Source organism: Clarias gariepinus, chromosome 3 (genome assembly GCF_024256425.1).
Source record: "Clarias gariepinus isolate MV-2021 ecotype Netherlands chromosome 3, CGAR_prim_01v2, whole genome shotgun sequence".
NCBI lineage: Eukaryota > Metazoa > Chordata > Actinopteri > Siluriformes > Clariidae > Clarias > Clarias gariepinus.
In genome coordinates this window covers 46,279,662-46,295,076 of record NC_071102.1, presented here as the reverse complement: position 1 = coordinate 46,295,076, position 15,415 = coordinate 46,279,662, and the positions used below count along the sequence as shown (strand labels likewise).

Here is a 15,415-nt window from a genome sequence, read left to right as displayed (position 1 = left end):
GATTGGATTCTGATTTATTAGCATTAGTTCTACATCAAACTTTACCTTAACAGCTCTGTGCGTAATTAAGGCCCTGCCCCTTAATTAACTGTGTGCCCAGATTGGACTTAGCTTTAATGGTTTATGCCTATAAAGAACCAAGAACTTGGATTGTAGGGAGTATAATCCGGCTCCGTGTTGTTCCTTAGAGTCGGATGTGGCTGATTTCGATGGCAGAAGTGCCCTGCTGTATCGCTTCAATCAGAAGTCCATGAGCACGGTGAAGGATGTAATCTCTCTGCAGTTTAAGAGCGTGCGATCGGACGGCGTCCTGGTCCACAGCGAGGGTCAGAGAGGAGATTACATCACACTGGAGCTTCAGCGCAGCCGTCTGGCCTTACACATCAACCTGGGTGAGTCCCGAGAGCTCCAGCACCTCAAGCAGCCAAATGAGAGTCTGTGTGAGAACAATGTTTTAAATTACCTGCATGCTTTAAAGGAAAAAGTTTATTGTTGGAGAAATAAAATTCATTTATTCGATCATCATTTATTTTATATCTGATAAAACAGAGAAATAAGAACATAATGAGAATTAGTTCAGTGGTTTAATGTGATATCCAGAAGACACACTTGTTCTCTCTGACAGACCATCGGTTGTATTCTTCTTCTCATTTCATCCCATCTCTGTTCATCTCTCCAGGCATTTCCTCACATCTTCTCTTGCACTGGTTCTCTGCCAGGAGCTCGGTTCCTCCGCTGTGAGCTTGGCAGGCAGCTGTGAAATATCTCTTCTTGTCATTTTTTCCGCTCTTCAAACCTCTCGTCTCTCTCTCTCTCTCTTTATTCCTTTGTAATCTTCTCCTCCACTGAATCTTAACCCCCAGCCATCACATTTTAACAGCAGAGGTCACACAAGGTCACAAAACTCCACACACATTCATTTTTTTACAGTTTTTATGGTGACTCCACAGTGCTCCTGAATTCTGATTGGTTAAAATGTGTTTTAGTCCCTTAAAACATGCAGTGAATTCGTATGAATCACATTCACATTTAATTTCTTTTAATATCAAGGTTTTTTTTGTCATAAAAACCCAATTAAGGCTATATCAGTTTCAAACTGCAGCACTACAAAATAGTGTGATGGGGATGATTACTTAAGGACAGTATATTCTTTCCAACATTTTCACTTGTATTCGTCCATCACTGTAGATGACGCTAAAGCACATCCCAGTACCGCTCACGTCTCCATCTCTCTGGGAAGTCTCCTGGATGATCAGCACTGGCACTCTGTCCTGATCGAGCGCTTTAACAAGCAGATCAACTTTACGGTCGACCGCATGACACGCCATGTCCGTTACGGGGGAATAGGGGATTCGCTGGACGTCGACTATGAAGTGAGCATTTGATTCTATTAACTAACTTTTAGGTAGAGCACATTTTAAGGCAGTATATAATATTAAACAATGTGTTGAACTTAACATGATTGAGCCATCTCTACCACTTGGTTGAGGTATATTATGCTAAAAAAAAATACGCTCTTTTTCAATCGCTCTGTGGTGTTCCCTAAGAGAGGAAGTGGATCCAAAGCACAAAATGTTTGTATTGATACTATACTTACAGTACATTGATACTTTTACTGTACCATGAAGTGGCATTTCAACCATTTGGAATTTGAAAGATATTAAGATACCAGATTAAAAAAACTTTGAAAGGCAAATTGGGCGAAAAAATAATAAAGTAAAATGGATTTAAATCTCAACGTTAACTCGCCACTTTTTTTATAGAGATGTATTTATAAATGTAGCAAGTATTTGTGCATTGACTGTTGAAAATGTAGCAGTTTTCATTTCTTCTTGTTGATTAAGTAATAGCTAACTAACTATTTGGTACTAACTAAACTTTTTATAAATTGTTTAGGAAATTTTCAGAACTAGACGATTTATTGAAACAACTTACGAAGATGTTTTTTTTTTTTTTGTTCTGATGGGGTGTAGGTTTTAGCATAGCTAGTTAGCGTGAAGCTGTATGCTACTGTGTTTACGATTGAACACAGGATAAATTGGCACAGCCAGGAATATAGAGAGTGGAGTAAACTTCAGATTAAAATTTAAACATCTATAAATCAGTTTATTTTACATTTTCTTAACGTTCTAAATTTTTATTGCCCGTTTTGTTCGTACCTTCTTGGTTTCACAAAGCTCAGTATTGGTGGCGTTCCTTTGCCTGGAAAACCAGGAACGTTCCTGCGCAAGAACTTCCATGGTTGTTTGGAAAACCTCTACTATAATGGAGTGAACATCATCGACCTGGCCAAGCGCAAGAAACCACAGATCTACAGTGTGGTGAGCAATTTTATTATCCATTTATTTACTGATAAAATTTAATTTCCTGTTTCCCCTGTGGTGGACTTCCTGTTCTCTGATAAATCACAGTGAGATGATTTGCTTTGTAGTGGTAGAGCCAGTAATTCTTAACATGTGCAGTAATCCTTAAAAACGGGCAGATCTCGAAGTGTCTGATCAGAGCGGCTTTTGATCTGATGAGACTTTCCTGAGATGGCAATTACGAAAGGGTTTTTATTCAGTGTGAGTAATGGACGACTCTCTCAGGGGTTTTTAAACTATAATTAGCGGAAGGAAACGAAGTCTTGTGCCACAGCCGAGAGGAAGAGAGAGAAAGATGACAGATCAGACAGAAATGTTGCATGACTGAAAGATTCTAAAAACCTTCTGAGAATATGTCCGCTTTTTTTCTTGTAATTTTTTGACAATTTGGCAGTTTTAATATGTTTTATATGCTTTATTGAATATCATTATTTAGGAAAATGAAGCAGTGTTTCGTTTGCAGCTATAACAGCTTGCACTCTACCTGTTTCTGTGGGAATTCATTTCCATTTATTCGGTCAAGCGTTTAAGAGCTCAGGCACTGATGTTGGATGGGAAGGCCTGGCTCACAATCTCCATTCCAGTTCATCCCAAAGGTGCTTGATGGGGTTGAGGTCAGGGCTCTGTGTTCGGGCCGGTCGAGTTCTTCCACACCGCACTCATCAAACCATGTCTTTATAGTCCTCGCACTGGGGCAGAGTCACGTTAGAATAGAAAAGGGCCTTTAACAAACTGTTGCCACAAAGTTGGAAGAATAGCATTGTCCAAGATGTCCAGGTACGCTGAAGCATTAAAACTGTCCTTCACTGGGGATAAATAATTAACAGGTTTGGAGAAATACTTTTGTCCATATAGTGTATACAGCTCACTGCTAAATGAAATAATCATTTATTTAAAGAAAATGACAACACATCAAAATAACAATAAAGATTTAGTGTGTGCACTGATTAAATAATGCAAAAGAAGAAGCAAACAAGTCTTGTTAATTTTTAAACAAAATGGTGCTGATGTTTTAACATTTAGAAATCAGTATTTGGTGAAATAACCCTGATTTGCAAGACGCTGTGGCTTGTAGGTCTCTTCAGGTGTCTGTCTAAACATAAGGCGACCAAGTGTTGAGCAAAGCAGAAGACTGTACTCATCAAACAAGCTTACTCCAGTTCTCTTCAGTTCCTGTCATCTTTTTTAAACCTTAGCCTGAGTCTGTGCTTCTCATCTCATCGAGGGCTTTTTTTCTTGTTGTCCTCTAGGAGGCTGAGTCGAACCACCCTCGCCAAGCACTTCCCCCCAACTTCAGTTTGCCTCTGTGCTTAAAGTCATAATTTCAACTTCTCAATGTCATTTGCTCGATGTCATCCTACGGTTGCTGAGTGACATTCAAACAAGTTTCTGCTCATCCCTGTCAACACAGATTGGTGTTCGCCCTCGGCCAGTGTTCGCCCTCTTTGACCTTGTCCTTTTGTACTGCCATCTTTGAATTTTTTAAGAATAAAAGCAACCTGGTGCTTGCTGTATCCCTGTAAACCCTTCTTTTCCTCATTTAAAACTTTTCTTTTCAACTTCGTGGCATGGTCAATGGCTATTTTTAAAATGCCAATTACTTTGAAGTGCAAGCACAGTTTTTTTGCCATTCTTCTGGTCACCCTCACAGAGGAGAGTGATGATCCCAGCAGTGTGTTTTATACTTTTCCTCATTAAATGTGATTTGACTCAGTTGATCACATAATTATTTCTTCATAAAGCACAATTAAGTATGATGCTGGAATGGAACAGTTGACGTACACACACATATATATATATATATATATATATATATATATATATATATATATATATATATATATGTGTGTGTGTGTGTGTGTGTACGTCCACTAGTCCATTCCAGCATCATACTTAATTGTGCTTTATGAAGAAATAATTATGTATATATACATATATATATATATATATATATATATATATATATATATATATATTTATATATATATATATATATATATATATATATATATATATTTATATATATACATATATATATAAAGAGATTTGAGAAAAAAATAGCATAGGACTCTTGTTTTTTTTCCCCAGAGTTGTATACAGTATGTAAATTGGTGATAGAAAGTTTTCAGATCCTCTCAAGTTTTCTACATTGTGTTATGTTTCACACTCATTTTTCTCATGATTTTATACTCAATACACAATGACAAAGAAAAAACAAGGAAAAATATATAAGTATTTACACCCATCACTCATTTAAATCTCCTTCAGCAGCACTGATAGCCTGGAGTCTGCTTGTGAATAATTCTACAAGCTAGGCACATATTTCTTCTAGAAGTTTCTTTTCAGAATCATTCCAGCTCTACTGAGGGTTGAACACCAGATGCACAGGCATTTTCAGGTCTCTCCAGGGTTTGGGTCCAGTTCAGGACTCCGGGCTGCTCCAGCACTTTCACAGTTGTTCTGAAGCCACTTCTGTGTTTCCTTGGCAGTGTGCTTTGGACCGTTGGATTGTTAAATTGCAAACCATTCCCCCAGCCTGAGATCCTAAACACTCTGGAAAACGTCTTGGGTTACTTTGCTGTAACCCTGTTCCCTGAAAAAACAGGAACAAGATGCTGCGTGAAAACGCTATGGGAACATCTTTTTGTGTTGCTGGTTGTGAAGAAGGTCTGTATCAAACATGCAAAATTTTTGGCCTATATAACCTCGAACAGGTGATGTCATCTGATGAAGTGCACCTGCAGGTTATAAATAGGAGTGAACCGGAAACATTTCTCAGATCAATTTTCTCTGAACGGACGTCCAGTCACGAAAGCACTGCAGCATTGGCACCGTAGTGTTGTCCACCCGCACTAGGACATGGTAGCTTCTCAACTGCATGAGGAAGTGCTTCAGGGCAGAAATACAACCATCACTTCGAGGCAATTGATGTGCCACGCGAGAAGATGACCTCTTCAGCTTCCTTTGGGCTGGAGGTCCATCCAAGACCGCACCCTAGCCCGTGAGGAAAGCGTCTGTCGTTAGCATCTTGCGACAACACGACGGACCTAGAGTGGGACCCAGAGTCAGAAACCGGGGTCCAAACCACATAGAAAGGGTACGAAGCCCCTGGCGCATACCCCTTATTTCCCTCTGCACTCAAAAAAATAACTTGTTGAATGAACGTAATTAAATTATGGAAAGAATTTCCACCTGATTTAATGGCTTTCTTTTAGCATTAAGCAATTTTGTTGGCCCAACTTAATGTTCTTAGGTTCAGTCAAATTAATTTTATTAGGTTCATTTAACTTAGTTACTACACCTGCGTCCAACATAATTTAATACTGTTAACATAAATGAATAGCGTTGGTACAACACATTTTTCAGTTGTAAATTAAGTTGATCCAACTTAAGTAAATTTAAATTTCAAGCCCCGGTCAACAGAATTCTGTAAAGGAAGGAAACATAAAACAAACGGGATAAAACGGAGATTTTTATTTTACACCAGCAGCAACTTACAAATGAAGTCTCAATTTGAAAAGATGTACAAAACATAAAACACCACAAATAAGTATTAATCAAAGAATTTTTTTTTTTACCACCAACAGAAAGTTTTGTACATTATACATGACTTTTAAATATGACCGTTAGAGACAGTTGGTCAGGAAACTCCTGAAGTCAGATGCAGACAGGACACTTTCACTCACAAACTCCTGTGAAAAAATACAGAGATAGATTCAATTAAAATTCATGACACTTAATTTATCAAATGAACAATATTTATACTTTCTTCCTCTCGCTTCACAACTCATGAGAACAGACCGAAACCAGAACCGAACCGCAGATTAAGCACGCGCATATAACCGTCGGTATTTTAAGTGTGATTAAAAATACAAGAAATAGCTTAAACCAAAATAACGTGACTAAACATCGCTAAACAGCAGGTGACATTTATGTTCAGTATTTGGTTTCTATTTAGAAAGATGGGAATTAATTCCTGCTTACCTTTTCCACACGCCCGCCAAACGTTTGTCTTCTCAACACGCTGTGTTCTCTTCTCGCGATGTCTTCTCGCGATATTTCCGGTTTTGCTATTTCCTTAGTTTTGCTAATTTCACTATGTTTTCATAGTGACAAGATCTCTTTGGTTTATCTCAACATGATTAAATCTAATTCATGTTAAGTTGTTGAATTTCATGTAAATACAACATAATTTATTCATGTTTATCTTGGAAACATGAAATTATTATGTACAAAACACATATTACATTTTAGTACATGTAACAGGTAGCCATGTTCATTTTTTTGAGTGTGGGGATTGGCCCTCGAGTCAAATCCCCTGGCTCTTAGCCACAACTGAAATGCTCTCATGTGCAGAAGGCTCAAAGGTATCACCTTGGACGCAGCTGCCATGAGACCTAAAGATCTCTAAAATGATGAACAGTCACTTTCTGGTCTAGCTTAATTTCCTTGAGGGTGTTAAGAATGGATTTGACACAAGCGGGAGACAGCTGTGCCCGCATTGCGATCGAATCCCATGTGACACCCAAATATGTTGTCCTCTAAACAGGAAAGAGCAGGCTTTTCGTGGCGTTGAGTCTTAATCCTAAGGAACAGAGATAAGCTAGGATGACATCCCGATGTTGAAGCGCTAGCTCATGAGACTGAGCCAGAATCAGTATTTAATGTATTTAATGTAAGTATTTAACTATGTAATAAGTATTTAACTATGTAATTCAAAATATGGATGTCCTGGAGACGTAAAGGAGCCAGAACTGCATTTATGCATTTTGGGTATGTGCGGGGTGAGAGAGCTAGACCCAATGGAAGGACCCGATACTGGTAAGCTTCACCCCGAAAGCGAACCCCAGGAACGAGGGAGTGCCTGGCTCAAGTTGTGGCAATATTTCATCAGGACTCCATATTAACATCAATTAACATTAATTAACATTGGGACAATGCCAATTGTTAAAAGCGCTATACCAATTAAATGTGAATTAAATTGAATATGAAAGTATGTGTCCTTCAGATCCCTTGGTTGGATTCGAAAAGCAATCACTTTGACAGTCAACATTTTGAACCTGTATTTTTTCAGATAGCGGTTCAGCCCGTGAAGATCTAAAATTGAACGCAGCCCCCCCCCCGTTCTTCTTGGGAACCAAGTAATACCGACTGTAGTAGCCTGACTCTCTGTCAGGTAGGGAAACATGTTCTATGGCCCCTTTTCCCAGCAACTTCTTTAACTCCAGAGTCAGCAGATGCGCCCTTTCCGGTTTCACGGAAGTGGAGACCTGTGAGAACTCAATCCTTTAGCCTCTCTCTACAGTGCTTAGTACCCAAGGAGATATACTTGGCAGTAGCTTCCACGCTGCCAGTTTCTCTGAAAGGGGCAGAAGTCTTGGTGCCTTGGTTCGACGGGGGGTGTTAGATGTTCGGCATGGAAAAGACCGAAGAACTAACGTTGCCTTGAAACACCAGTTGAGCATGAACACACGGAGCATGAACACCGACCTCCTACGGGTGCCAGGGAGAAAATTTCATTCTCGAAAGGAATTCTACGCGCTCCTCCCCGAAGGCAGCCACCCCCACAGTCCTGGGGGCATAAGCCTCAGGGCTTCTTCCTTGTAAAGAAGACAGTGCGCTGATCTCTTTAAGGTATATCGCAAATCGTGGCGAGCCGTACCCCAATCTTTACGAGGGGTGCCCGGCTCATCACATTCTCAATTTGCGCTTCCCGCCTTGGAGAGTCAAACCTGGTCGGGACTGGGTTGCCGACAGCCCCGACTTTTGAGCACAGCGGGGAAGGAATTTCCCGAAGGCTTGCTCATATAATTTCGCATTCCGAAACCTAGTGGCGTCGCCAAACAGGCCGGAAGGCCGGTGGGGGCATCAAGGAGGAACGCACGATCCTTATCCTTGTTGCCTGAGAGATTTACCCACAGGTGCCTCTCCGCAGACACCATCGCAGCCATAGAATGGCTGATACCACGGGCAGTCTGCTTGGTTGCACAAAGAAACAGGTCTGTGGCTCGGCGTAATTCCAAAAATGCCTTATCATCAACGGCCCCGCCAGTGTTTAAGTCTTTCAGCAGGTCAGTCTGGTAAGCCTGCCAAACTGCCATAGTGTGCAGTGCAGCACCAGCCTGACCCGCTGCCTGAAAAGCTTTTTTCCACCACGTAAAATGAAAGTCCTCACGGTTTGGAGGGAGGATGATGTGAGGATGATGTCCCAGGAGAGAGATAGCCCACAAGCGTCTCTTCCATCTGGGGTATCATCGTATAACCCCGCACTTCCGCGTCACCGATATTCCAATAAATCGGAGTCGATGGCACGAAAACACAGGATGAATATGGCTTGCAACTAAAGTTAACTTTAGCAAGGAGGTCGTTAAAGAAGGGGAGAGAGCGTCATTGAGGCTCCGCCCCCCGGCGATCCCACAGAAACCTTTCGTCTAATTTTGAGCGCTTGGGGGAGGCTCGCTCTTGTGGCCAGTCAATATGCAGTCGCTCGACCGCACGCGTTACTACTTCGAGTAACTTCTCATACGCTCTGAGATGCTTTTTGTTTCTATTTCCATCTCCGCGGACGCGAGAGAGGATTTCTCTCCTGCCCATTTACAAGAAGCGTCGGAGCGCGCTTGAGAAGTAGACACGAAAATTTCCCGATCTGGCGAGAGCATGAGAGAAAGGAGGGGAGACTCCATCTCGTGCATGTCTGCCAGATCTGTGCGTAATCCCCAAAAATGCGGGGGCCTTCAAAGAAGGCGAGCGGCGCGAAGCACTTTAACCAGGAGGAGGTCACAGTGCTTACACTCTCCCTTGAAGCCCAAGGAAAGCCCAAGGATTTTTTCCTAAACACTCGAAACAGAAAGTGAGAAGATCGCCCTCCGAAAGAGGTTTATCACACGGAGGGACGCATCTAGCTTAAAACTCGGCCATATCGGTGAGTTAAACACTTTCTTAATTTGCTTTGTAAACACACACACGCAAACACAAAGTCAGTCCTGAAGACAAAAAGATCTGAGGAATGTTTCCGGTTCACTTTTATTTATAACCTGCAGGTGCACTTCATCAGATGACGTCACCTGACCGAGGTTATATAAGCCAAAAATTTGCTGTGTTTGATACACACATGATTCACAACCAGCAACACAAAAAGATGTTCCGATAGCGTTTTCACACAGCATCGAGTGTAGCTTTTAAAAGGGAACATTTGCACTCACAATAACTCTTTATTTTATCTGCATTAATTTCCCATCTATACTGACTAATCTTCCAGTCACAGAAACACACCCTCACAGCATAAGAGCTTTATAGAGCTTTTAACAATGGACATTTTCGCAAATCAGCTTAACCGACTTAGAAGAACATTCTGGAAATTAGTATGAAATGTGTGAGAAAATAAAGTAAATAAACTATAAATAAAAATTATCAGATTGTTTTTGATTAACAAGCCGAGGGCGTGCTAAGGGACACACTTCCCTGAGATGGCAATAGGAAGAAACCTTAAGAGGAATCAGACTCAACAGGGAACCCATCCTCATCTGGGTGATAACGGATAGCAAGGATTGATCTGCACTCATACTGTGTGTTAGGAGGCTGGAAGTTCAGTAGAACAGGAGATGTGGAGAAGTTCATATGAAGTCCAGTTTGTTATTGGAGACAAACTGGACTATTGAGTGACTGCAGTCACGAGTCCTCAGAGAACAGCCGAGTCCAGAACCAATGCTGTTTCCACTCCAATGATGCTGACTGTAGGGATGGGTTTAATACGGTGATGTGCAGTGCCTGAGTTCCTGATTTAAAATAGTTCAGTCTTTGTGTCTACTCTCAGACCTTATATAGACAGGTGCGTGCCTTTTCTTATTATGTCCAATGAAGTCAGTTAGTCACAGGTGGTCTCTAGTCAAAGTTTAGAAACATTTCAAGGACCACTGATGGAATGGACCAGAGCTCAACTGCAAGTTTCAGAACAAAGGGTTTGATTAGTTGTGTCAAGTCTGTATTTTTCCAATTGTGTGTTATTGCTGTTCGTAAAATGTGTATGTTCTTTATTATACACTAAGGGTGTAGAAACCTTCGGACCCAATTATGCCATGTTAATTACTGTCATACTGTACTGTAACTCTTATTGTGTGTGTGCTTCAGGGTAACGTGACCTTTTCCTGCTCAGAGCCTACATCGGTCTCGGCCACGTTCCTCAGCTCCAGCAGCAGCTTCCTTTTGGTTCCGGTGACATTGCAGATGGATGATGTCGAGGCGTCAGGGTGGAGTGCAAGCTTTCAGTTTCGTACGTGGAACCGAGACGCAATGCTCATGTGGATCGCCCTGCAGGGGGCAGAAAAACTTCTTCTGCTGCTGAGTGACACACAACTAAGGCTAACGCACCACCGATCGGCACTGCAGAGCTCCGAAATCACCGTCGGTTAGCAGTGTGTGTGTGCATGTGTGTGTGTGTGTTTAAGTTTGAGAGACAGAGAGAGAGAGAGCATTGTCCTCATCCCACGCGTGTCCTCCTGTAGGCCGCAGTCTGAGCGATGGATTTTGGCACTCTGTCTCAGTAAAGCTGAACGGACATCAGGCTTCTGTCTCCGTTGACAACGAGTCTCCATCCAGCATGATGCTTGGACATCATACACAGCCCGGAAGCACTGTCATCATTGGAGGTGAGGGCCTGTGTGCTAATGCTAGTAAACATGCAAACTGCTATGGAATATTTAATTGTACTTATAAAGAAGAAGAAACAGTGAAGAAGTACTAGGAAGCTGACTTTGCTATCTAACACAGTACTTTATAGTTTTTAATCGAATGTGTTTCTTTTAAAAAGCTAGCCATTCTCCCAGGTTATAGAGACGAGGCAGAAAAACATACGAACGCTAGCATTAAAGTGAGATTAACACATATGTCTTCTTCTTTTGTATTTGTATTTGTTTGAAATTCAAACTTCCCACTTCTATCTTCATCTGTGACACGTATCACTTAGCACTAACAACTTTACTGATTACACCTGCTTTCGGTTAAATGGGGAGAAATAAACTGACAGGAGTCACGCAGCTCTGAGTGTATGCTAATGTCATGAGAGCAGAGCTGTAAGTGAGTGTGTGTGTGTGTGAGTTTGTGTGTTTTAGAGAGAGAGAGAGAGAAAGAGAGAGAGAGAGAGAGTATTGCTTACAGTGTTTATTGCTTAATCAGTGGAAGAGCAGATGGCGTTCTACAGTGTCACGGCTTTGCAACGTTGCGACGAGGAAATGAAAAGTGGCACTTTGCAGCATTGTGTTACAGAGAGCGATGGTGTGGCCGAGCTGGAAATAAATATAGCTTAAAAACACCTACAACCTATGTGTGAAATAACCAATCCTGATGCACTGGAAAACCCGCCCCTTTCTGTCATCGCACATTAGCAATGTCATGTCTTGACTGTGATATTTTATCGATAAACAGGAGCTTTACTTTATGTTTCTCCTCAGGATGTCCAACATCTTCAGCCAGTCAGGGCTGTCGGAACCCCACTCTGGCCTTTCAGGGCTGCATGCGCTCCATCATCCTCAACAACCATCCTGTCGACTTGTACAGAGTGCAGAAAGGCTTTCTGGGTAATTACAGCCAGCTTCAAATCGACATCTGTGGCATTCAAGACAGGTAACACGACCTGCTTTGATGATCAGTTACAGTTAACTAGTGAACTAGCATTAGCGCTAGCATCTTACGCATGAAATCGCATTATAATATTATATATACAGTATAAACTATAAATATATGAACTAATATAATGTGATACAATATAATATAAAAGAATTTAACTAATTGACTAATTGAACCAATGTTACAGTAAACTTCTTAAAGGTGAACTAGCAAAATAAAAAATGGTTTAAACGTAAACTAGTGAGCAACTTACAGTAATAGTAAATTAACTTTATAGCAAAAAAAATAATGGTGAACTAGGGTTATAGTAAACAACCTATTGGTGTTATAGTGAGCAACTTAATAGTGAACTAGTGTTACAATTAACAGCTTAATAGTGAAGAGTTGAAACATAAACTAACCTTATAGTACAAATAGAAATGTGAACTCCTGGTGTAAACATTTTAAACCTTATGTCGCTTTATGGGAAATAAATTAAATGTGACATATCATCATCATAAAACTTTTACATTTTAAATGTGAACAAGCATTACATGATTTTTTATTTTTTCTATTTTAACAGTTGATGGGAAGAGACTGATGTGATTTGTGAGATTATTAATATTCTCCAAACTGTGCGATATTCAGGAATTCTGTCTTCATGAATCTGTAACTCAGGCTAATCTGCCGTGTCATTCTGAAGGATTTGTAACTGTGGTAGCACGACTCGCGCATACTAAACACGGCCGAATGGCCCTGTGCGTGCGTGCGTGCGCGCGCGTGTGTGTGTGTGAAGAAGCATGGAGAGAAGTGTGTGAAGAGTGTGTAAGGTTCAGAGCAGCGGCCGCAGCCTTCACACCTCTGCGAGAGTGGAGTAGATGATTAGCCAGGGAGAGTGCAGATTACAGGCATTGTTCAGAGAAATAGCACCTCGCTAAGTGGTACTTACTTAGGTGTGTGTGTGTGTGTGTGTGTGTGTGTGTCTCATCCCATTCTCCCTCATGTAGCAGACATCAGCAAACTGATGTGAAAGAATGGAGACAATCACTCCATCATGGACAGAGGGAGGAGATGGAGTGAAGAAAAAATAAAAGGAAGAACAGAAAGTCAAGGAGATGGAGAAAGAAAAAAGGAGGGAATAAAAAGATATCTAGAGAGAGAGAAATGCTAGTAATAATACTAATTTGTTTTTGAATATTTACTATAACTTGTGTGTTAGCATGTTTAATATAGCGCTAGTTTGCATACGTGTTTACTATAATATTAGTTTGCGTGTTAGCGTGTTAAATGCTAGTCTTGGCATATTTACTATAAGACTAATTTGTGTATGTGTTTACTATAATGCTTCTTTGTGTTAGCGTGTTTACTATAACACTAGTTTGTGTGTTAATGTGTTTACTTTGAAGCTAATTTGCGTGTTAGCTTGTAAACCATAAAGCTAGTTTGCGTGTTAGCATGTTTACTATAACTAGTTTGTGTGTTAGCGTGTTGACTGTAACCTTGTAAAGTTAGCGTGTTAGCGTGTTTACCATTAAGCTAGTTTGTGTGTTAGCATATTAACTACAATGCCAGTTCGTGTGTTTATTATAATGCTAACTATACAAACTAGTGCACTGTGCAGCAGCCAGATTTTTTACAAGGTTACAGATTTTTTAAGGTCACAAAGTCACGCAGGTCCTGAGGGGCAGGAGACTTGATCCTAAAATAACAATCCATCACCCCAAACGGTGGCAGGAGCCCTATACAGGACAACATGGCTGCCCTGGCACCTGAGATTTGCCCCGCTGCCAAGGAGGAGAATTAGCCTGAGTGATAAACGATTGGTAAACACCAGTGCGGCCAGCAGAGACAAAACCGACAGATTTTACTCTTTTTGTTTCCTTCTCTACCGCTCTTCCCTGAATGTTACTGTATATCTCTCCACTCCATTTTTTTCTTTTCCTGCGGCTTAATTCTCATTCTTGCTGCTTCTCTATTAGCCTTAAATTTGTTTCTGAGGTCATTTAGAAAGATTCATTCATTAACTGGAGCTACAGTGAACATGCTAACACTAAAACTTTTTACAGTAAACACGTTAACAAACCAACCAGCTTTACAGTAAACACAGTGATACACAATCTAGCATTATAAACATGCTAACACAAATTAGCTTTAGAGTAAACACGCTAACATAAACAATTTTTACACGAAACACCCTATTACAAATACTAGCATCACAGTAAACACGCTGAAGCACAAGCTAGCTTCATGGTAACCACGCTAATGCACAAGCTAGCTTTACGGTAAAAACACTAATTTTAAATCACTGATTTGGAGTCAATTACTGTAATTATCAGTGGATTTATGATGTAGCTGGACCCACTGTTACTTGTTTGTAAGAAGGATATGTGAAAGATAATTTAGGTAGGTATTAAATATTTAATAAAGCTGGAATGATAAATGAATGTTTGGATCATTCATGTAACCTGAGCTACTTAGATTTCTGTCTCTAGTGGATATATAACTCACCACTATCAAAGGCCATTGATTACAGAATGAAACTTCCTTCCACCTCCTCCTGTGAATTATTGATGAAGAGCTAGCACGGCTTAGCCCAGCGTAGCTAAGCTTAGCCTTGCTTCTTTGGCTTTCCCACACAGAGTGTTTTGTCCAGATCAGGTGGATCGATGTTATCTTGGCTCACATCCAAAGGACTCGGATACCTCGACTACTGCTCAGAAAGAGAGAGACAGAGAGAAAAAGTATAAAGCATAAGTTTTCAATGGATGTTGCTTATTCAAAGATAATTATTGATCCATCAAGATGGAAATGTTTTTGCAAGGTTCTTGGAGATAAAGGTCATTTTTCATCTGGTCTGCAAAATATACAGTACCGAAACTCACGCATATTGAATGCACATTTGCATTTGTCGACGGGGCATAGCTTCAGCCGCACATGTTCCAAAGAGTTAAAAGCACTTTGTGTTGTGTAGTTGTTGTTGGAAATGGGTCTCTCGACAGAGGAAAAAGTATTCATATTTGAGTATTATTTCTGCTCATATGGAGGTGGTCATAAAGGGAGACCAAGTTTGAAAAAGGTGGCAAAACAATAACAGGAGAGATTTAATAAGATGACACAAGGAAACACAGATATGCTGCCTATTGGTATGAAATTTTGCTGTTCTGGTAGTGTACCGAGGCAACATTGCGGAGATCGTCTCCTTTTGCAGGAGTCTGCAGTAACCTTTGTTTCTGTATATATCTGAGAATCTGCATAAACATCATCTACACTGAGGCGGTGCACACTTTGAACACTTCCATTACACATACCGTGTCTATGTTAGTTTCTTTCAGGAGAAATAACCTCACAGATGACAACAAGGTAATATTGTTTGTCTTTTCATTACCGTACTGTATATTTAGGCACATATTGTAATAATAATTATATTGCAAATAGGCAGTGGTTAGCACTAT

The 15,415-nt window shown here is 40.6% G+C and overlaps 1 protein-coding gene across 1 annotated transcript in view; it reads left to right on the top strand.

Moving 5' to 3' along the window:
- Window positions 1-15,415, top strand: part of cntnap5b (contactin associated protein family member 5b) — a 54,681-nt gene that overhangs the window by 27,517 nt on the left and 11,749 nt on the right. Inside the window, exons 5-10 of the mRNA XM_053492695.1 lie at window positions 189-392; window positions 1,189-1,373; window positions 2,178-2,321; window positions 10,491-10,767; window positions 10,865-11,008; window positions 11,810-11,981. Coding sequence (XP_053348670.1) covers window positions 189-392; window positions 1,189-1,373; window positions 2,178-2,321; window positions 10,491-10,767; window positions 10,865-11,008; window positions 11,810-11,981 — 1,126 coding nt within the window. The remainder of the gene's footprint in view (window positions 1-188; window positions 393-1,188; window positions 1,374-2,177; window positions 2,322-10,490; window positions 10,768-10,864; window positions 11,009-11,809; window positions 11,982-15,415) is intronic.